Here is a 7848-nt window from a genome sequence, read left to right as displayed (position 1 = left end):
TTTTGTTATTGAAGCATTTTCTAATCTTTTTAGGTGTTATGCATTTACAGGTTATTTAAAATGTGAGATACGAGTACTTAAGTGATAATTAATAGGAAGAGAACATAACGATTCTTGATAGATATTTCATGTATATAATTAACAGTTCCTTCAAATGATGATTGTAACTTATCATTAGCATTTTGCAGAGGGTCAGTTTGTCAACTCTTCACAATTTCAGTTATTCGATAACTACTCATAAACTCAGCTGTGTTCTCTTTGCACATTTCATCACTTTGGTACATCTTGTAACTTTTACAGCTTTTGTGATCATCAGCATAGCATTTTTGAGATGTAATGCCGTTTGTCTGTGTGTTGTTGTTGATGCAACAATCTACCGTTTCTTTTTTTTTTTCACTTGTAGCAGATTATTCTTAATCTAAATTATATAAATACAGTGGCTTGAACATTTATTTTTGCATTTACATTGCAGAAAGGTATATGATGCATATTTTGTTTACATTTAGAAAAGGGCGAGCATATTTATTGAAAGTTTAATATATTATAATTTTCTATTTGTAGTATTATCAACGTTTAGTATTAAGTTTTGTTGATCTTATTAGACTAGTTATCCTGCATGTCAGGTTCCTTGTTACTGAAAATTACATGAAAAAAAATTATTATGTACTGAAAAGTTTTAAGGCTTCCAAAATAATTATACCTGATTTAGTAGACTCAAAAGGTTATAGCATAGAAGATTTAGGGATTGGTGTATATATTCATGATGAATATTGGTACTAAAAATTTTTATGACGTGAGAGAAGTTCAAATATTCTTTGTAAGTAAAAACTTATGCATGAATCTTTCATTACTTTTGTATAAAACCGTAAATGTCATAACATGACAAAGAAGCACTGAACTGCTATACTATAAAATAATGCGTAAATAATCACGGTATTTTGGGGATAACTTGACAAAAATTAATCTCTCTACTATATAACTCTTATTCTTCTTGTAAGTCTGTATCCTTTTGATCAGTTGATAAGGCTGAAATTTAAATGCAATAAGACTAGATAAATGGTCTTTGAAAACCAGTTGAATCTATTTGGATAAATAGTTAAGTATTGCTGTGGAATTGAAAGTGTAGAATCATATGTACCTTGTAAGCCAAAGAGATATTTTCAAGGCCTTAAGAATAAAAGTCCAGCTCTTATTACGTACTTCCTTTTCCTTAATTTGTTTATTAGTTCCTTTCTTGGTTGTAATATTTTGTATGTAACAGATGACATGATTTTTAGCGAGTAAAGGCTATTATTTTTGTGAGACTTTACTACATCAGCTGATGAAAAGTTTATCTGGTGTAGTGGAACTGCTCTTAGGCTCCCAAAAATAAAAAATAAAATTTTTTGACAAGTCAAATGGTTTTAACTGGAGGTAATTAAGAAACTTTATTACCTGCCACATAAAAGAGATATCTCTTAAACTTGGAGACCTCTGACCTGCGGTCAGCGAGTACATGACAGCACCTACAGAAAAGCGTTCCCAAAGAAATTTTAAGGAATTTACAAGTACCGTTATCAGTAAAGAATTCTCTATCACTCCTTGGCGATATGTAATTTTTGAATCTATGACAACTGAAGTTGTTCCAAAGGGAATACGAACCATTGCCTTATAAAGTGGTACTAATGAAGGTTAAGGACAGCTCCATATGAACCAGCCTCAGTCACCAGACAGGGATCTTACCCCAAAATGGCCTTACTTCCACCCCTATCTTTGGCCAAGCAAGTGGAAGTGCTGCATGAGCTGTCATACCTTGTCAGGCACTTAAGAGAGGTGGTATCCGCTCTTGTTCTATTTCATCACAGAATTTGTGACAAAGACAAAATTCCTTGGTTCTGAATGCAGAGGTTCACTTTCTCAATTCCCTCTCTCCCTCAGAGAATTTGTTGGGGAAGAGCCTGATGAGGTGTTGCCAGTTTACACCAGAAGAATTTCAGACCGGAGTATCAGTACTTTTTCATGAGCATGGGATATTGTGAGAAGGAGAACACCATCTCCTGGATGGGAGGTAATCTCCAAAGCTCACAAGTTCCCCAACAGCGTGGGGGCAAGTCAAGACACGACCATGCGCTCATAACATAAGGGTTGTTAGGCCCCGGCCCCTCTTGACTGCAGGAAGAACTTCCAATCCAAAAGGTAATGAGGGCAGCCTGGTGCCGCCAGTTACCTTTACCTCATTCTGCTTGAAGGATGTCATCCACAAATCCCTCAACACCTTTTTCTTAGGGTCTGTGATGGCGGCTCAACAAGTAGTGTGACTACGTACTTTAAAAATTTGGTCTTTATAATGGGTTTTATAAAAGTCAGGTATCAATAAGAAAGGATTTTGTATATTCTGAAAATACAATAATGAAGAAACTAAAAAAATTACATACAGCTGCATATGATCACAGATTTGAAAAGACATACGGAAATAAACTTACTGAAGTGTCAATGAACATTAATTATCAATTACTCTGTCTTCATAAAGATGGCTTGGGTTCTCATTGTAATATTTCTTAAGATACCAACATGTCAATTTCATTTGCTTGTTCTGTGTTGAAAAATGATCCATGGCAGTCTGTAAAAATGAAAACAATTAGGTATTGTACAGTAATATAAAAAGAATATATTAAATATCTCTATTTTATGAATATGATCTACCATAATAGTTCAACGCAGTAATTCAATGTTAAAAGCAATTTTGGGTGAATCATGTCAAAGACAAGCTAGACATTACTCAATGAGGGGAATCTTAAATTACATGATGATCATCACAGAAAAGTGTACAGATGGTAAAGCCATTAAAATCTGAAAACCATTATTCTTGTACCTTAGCAAGAACTTTAGCAATCCCTTGTCCTTGGAAAACTTCTGGAACGACAGTGTGTTGCAGATCAACTGCTCCTGTTACTGGATTCAAGACATCATACTGAAGAAACGCTCTCTCTGTTTAAAATATAAAAGGAATGGCACATTTTAATATTCATCACAATATTGCAAATTCTGGATAATTTTCATTTCTTCTAAATGCAAAAAACAAATCTTTTACTTGAATATACTCAGTGAAAGTTGGTTAGGACACTGGTAACAAGGTAATTGACTGGCAGCAAGTAAGTGAGGGGTTAAGGGTGACCCACCCTCTCACTCGACTGTTGGCAACACATTTTCTTTCAGCAAAAGAGCAGATGTGGGTTAGGTTAAAGTTATGACTGTAATAAAAAAAATTGTTTGGCAATGGTGGCAGCTCCTAAGGAGTAATTCGGAAGGATGACTTGAAAAAGACTCAGCAATCTCCCTTTCTAAAATGTCTACATACAAATGCACATAAGCTACTTAATTTTTTTTTATGTCAAACAAAAGCTGTACTGTATAGACAAGGTAAATAAATATTGGAAACCCTTCATAATTCTGTGAACCTGAAGTTTTACAATAAAGGTTGCAAGAGAAGCAAAAATAATTAAAATAATTGTTCTAGCATCTCCTGATGTGCTGAACAACCATTAAACATAAAGCAATTAAGATATGATGCTTAAGTTTCACATCCCACTCAAGCACCATGACCACATAGAAAATAAAAACATCTTTAATCTACAATAGCTGAAGCAAATGTGATTGCTTAGAGGGCAGTGCCCCACCATACTTCTGCCAGCTACAAATTAACCACCATCTTAGCAGGCTTCAACGACAGCTCCATAATAACACTAGGAATACAGTGCTATATGAAAAATGATGGTTTTAGTTTTCTGTTGAGAAAATTACTGTGATCTTAAAAACTAATGAGGCTAGGGGGCTGTTTTTTTTTTTTCAGGTCTGAGAAATAATTAATTTCACTGATTATAATTCAAATACTTACAAAATAACATTACATAGTGAATAGTATGTTAATTAGAAACAAAGAGATAGAGGTTATTTTCAAGAACAGGCTGCAAATGTAATATTGCCTTTAAGTTGGAAACGGTATCAATTCAAGATTATTTCAACTTATTAAGCATATGGCATTCATGCAGTACCAAAGAAAAAAAAAAGTATGTAATGTTAAGGAACTGTCAATTAGCTAGGACATAACCGAGCATGAGTGTAGAAAATGCACACAATTATAAGTTTGCCTACATGTTTTCTGTAATAATAAATGAAAAGCAATATACTATTTTCATTATGTAGATTATCAATACTACAAGGCAGGAGTAGGGATACTCATATACGCATATTTCTGGCTATTTCCAGATTTCTCTCAACTGTCTTAAAATGTACTATGCTATGCCAACATTTATCAAGCTATTTTCAGTATATTTTCAGCATTTCACAATCCCACTACAATACTTTAGTGAGCTCAAATCTGGGGACAAATGCCTAAATAGTACAAGAGAGAATCAATCAGGTTGAGTATGAATGGGGTCCAGCATACATAAATACTTCACTTGATATAAATTGACCCTAGGCTCATATAATTCACTGATAAAAATGCTGTCATTATTTTTATCTGTCCATCAGGCTATTCAAGCTCACCTTCATAATTATTAATCTGTAATACAATAACCAGTAACTAGTGCATCCTAGAAAGCAAAAAGATATCACAAACTAACTATCCCATGGTACATGTAACTAAGACTACAAAAAAATTCTAAGATGCAATGGAACCACAACAGTCCAAACATCAATCAAGGATTTTCGAAATGGTTTAAGTATCCATATGTCTAATGGTAAATGCTGCAGGTAAATGATTATTCACTTGTCCTTCACATTCCGCGCAGACAAAAATGCCAAACGTATCTTTCTACAATCGGTGTTATTTAATTTGATAATGGCAAGAAATCATACAGCCCTGAATTGACAAAGGCCATGCAATGGCCTAGTAGACACAATAATCTACAGAGAAAAAGATGACTCATTTTGGGCATTTTATCTTTAAGTTCAATGTAATACCTAGGCTATATTGTTAAACTTAAAAAACAATGCTTGCCTTGTTACAATGAGGTTACACTATAGAAAGCTCTAAATTTGGATACAAGTTGGCCATCCGGTAAGGTAGGCTAGGCTTCCTTAAAATAATTATTCATTTGTGTAAAAATATTTTCATTTGACAGTACTAAAACAGTTAAGTGAGTGCTGGTATTCCTAACAAATTTTGGAAAATTTTCAGTAAATGTTAAATTAGTAATTCCTCGTCAGTGCCACCGACAATGGTTAGAAATGCACTGGCCTAACATACACTATAATCATTTGGATATTAAAATATTATATAAGTTGACGGGTGTTCTAAACCATCAGCCACCTTGTGTTTCCATAACCTAAACAAACACGATATCAGAATGATTAGTAGTACCTAGCTACCTACCTATTTATTATTTTACCTTTTCCTAATTTTATGTAAAATTCCATATTGTTTTCGTCGTGATGAACTTGCAGAGCTCCAACTTCCGTCGATGTCATCCTCGAACCCGGGATAATTCTGTTAGTTTGGCGAGACATTGACCGAAGCACGTAACGACCACTCATGATGTCTATGGAACGACAAATGATAACAGAATCAGCTGTTTTATGTAAACAATATCACTTGTAGTAGTGCAAGATTATGCTATCCTTGTATCAGCTCTTCTAGTTTTTTGTTGTCGCAGTCTGTTACACCACGATTGCGTAAGTTGTTTCTTAATTCATTAGTTCGTAATTATCAATTGCAGGAGAGATTTGATGGTTCATTAAAAGGAGAACTTTACTTGTGGTACCAGACTAGATAACCTTAGAATATTCACTTGTACCTCCAAGTTTCATCTAAAAGGAAAAAGAAAAATACTATTACTATATCGGTACTTGTACCTGATGAATGTAAATTCATGGAAATTTCCTTCATCATCTTATCCACGGCAGAGAGAGCTTCAGGGAAGAGAGATCGCCCAACATGTTACCTTTCTTAAGAGGGACCTTAGCTCCATGATGAAATTGATCAATATTCGTCAGCAGGAACACCTCCTGCCACACGAGGTACTCTGTGAAGGGAAAGAATTAGATGAATTTTACTAATTCAACATGCAACCCTAAATGAAATCAAAATAAACCAAAGCTGAATGACATTAGTATGGAATTGACCAAAGCTCAAATCAGAGTTTGATCTCCTCTGGCCTTGAAATTGCAAGACACGAAACTACAGTACGACTAGAGAGAATCGCTCAGTCGTGGCGATGCATCTCATTAGAAAGGACCAGATTCTTCCCCCCAAAATTAATAAGAAGCGTTCTATGGGGTACACCCAGTCAAGGGGTATTAACCGCCCAAAGTTACAAATGAAAAGTAAGATGGATGGATGCGTGGTATTAAGTGTCAGTGGCCAGGCCAGGTCCTGATAATATCTTATTTGTTTTATAAAGGTCTGGTTATAAATCACACACACAATATATATATATATATATATATATATATATATATATATATATATATATATATATATATATATATATATATATATAGTGTTCCAGAATACAATCTGTCATAAATTTCGAAATATATATATATATATATATATATATATATATATATATATATGTGATATATAAGTATATATATATATATATATATATATATATATATATATAAATTTCGAAATATACAGAAAAAAACAGACTTCGAATTCACCATACACAATGTACTAATTGATCCGATGTGTAGTATTAAGTCAGGGTCATGGTCATACTTAATTGTTCAAATACTTGTATACTTCTTTATTAAATTCAGCCCTTTCTAGCTTTTATTCTTCTGCCTCCCATCGCTCCCTAGTTTATATTTCTATGTATTTGCATATGCCTACGTACCATACGAATAGAGAAGCTCTATAAACATCCTCTATTGTACATTATACAGAGGTAAGATATTCACACCGATAAAAAAAAGTAAAACGAGTAAAGAAGGCAAAATTTATTACTGTGAATTCTTCTCAAACACGCTTCGAAAGGGACTTTTGTATCTTCATAAACGAAACTTAAAATCAAATGGTTTTTACCAGTACATCGCCTACAATTCATATACGTGTTTATGAATAAAATGTTCCGGCGATGACCTTCGTCTCTGTGACGCCAGCTTGTCCTTGAAGGCAGTTACCAACCAAACTGTAGGAAACAAAGTTTGATAAAGTTGACTACCTTTGACATCGGTCCTCTTACAACCCTTTGACAAAGAATCGAACCTCAAGTTAGAAATTTCAGAACAGTTCATCGCAGTGTTGCCAATATCAACAGTTCATGGGAGTATTACCAATATCAACAGTTCATGGCAGTTTTGCTAATATCAACAGTTCATAGCAGTTTTACCAATACCAACTTTTCGTACCAGCATTACCAGTATCAGCAGTTCATACCAGTATTACCTATTCAACAGTTTATAGCAGTATTACCAATATCAACTGTCCATGCAAGCACTACCAATATCAGCAGTTCATACCAGTATTACCTCTATCAATAGTTAATAACAGTATTACCAATATCAACAGGTCACAGCAGTATTACCAATATGAACAGTTCACAGTACTATTCCCAATATCAACAGTTTATTATGGTATTCCCAATATCAACAGTTCATAGCTGTATTACCAATATCAACAGTTCAAGAAACTATAAAAAAAAACTTTGAACTCATGATAAGACCAAAAAATCAGAACAGCAAGATAAAAAAAAGAAGCATAGACATGCGCACACTCACGTCTTCTTATAAGAAATAAAAGGACAGACCTAATAAATCCCACTCACATACTAACAGAGAGAGAGAGAGAGAGAGAGAGAGAGAGAGAGAGAGAGAGAGAGAGAGAGAGAGAGAGAATGTGACTATCCATAATTCTGGGTG

At 34.1% G+C, this 7848-nt stretch overlaps 1 protein-coding gene and 1 long non-coding RNA gene across 3 annotated transcripts in view; one reads left to right on the top strand and one right to left on the bottom strand.

The window, feature by feature from the left end:
* Window positions 1-7848, top strand: part of LOC135213431 (uncharacterized) — a 105743-nt gene that overhangs the window by 8163 nt on the left and 89732 nt on the right. The gene's annotated exons all lie outside the window — the stretch shown is intronic.
* Window positions 2350-6084, bottom strand: LOC135213090 (protein NATD1-like). Its single transcript, XM_064246960.1, has 4 exons — window positions 5836-6084; window positions 5373-5522; window positions 2852-2967; window positions 2350-2599 (listed from the first exon to the last, which is right to left on the bottom strand). Exons 1-4 carry the CDS (start codon window positions 5870-5872, stop codon window positions 2480-2482), a joined length of 423 nt encoding a protein of 140 aa, XP_064103030.1. The 5' UTR covers window positions 5873-6084; the 3' UTR covers window positions 2350-2479.

Source organism: Macrobrachium nipponense, chromosome 42 (genome assembly GCF_015104395.2).
Source record: "Macrobrachium nipponense isolate FS-2020 chromosome 42, ASM1510439v2, whole genome shotgun sequence".
NCBI lineage: Eukaryota > Metazoa > Arthropoda > Malacostraca > Decapoda > Palaemonidae > Macrobrachium > Macrobrachium nipponense.
Note: the sequence above shows the minus strand (reverse complement) of the source record. Positions and strands in the feature narration are given on the sequence as shown.

Bases quoted from the DNA above. Each gene is read 5' to 3' on its own strand.
- LOC135213090 (XM_064246960.1), bottom strand. From the start codon at position 5,872: ATGATGAAGGAAATTTCCATGAATTTACATTCATCAG. The intron at 5,523-5,835 runs GTACAAGTACCG...GTCGTTCCATAG, and splicing joins CATGAATTTACATTCATCAG to ACATCATGAGTGGTCGTTAC. The intron at 2,600-2,851 runs GTACAAGAATAA...TCATTTTTACAG, and splicing joins TTGCTAAAGTTCTTGCTAAG to ACTGCCATGGATCATTTTTC.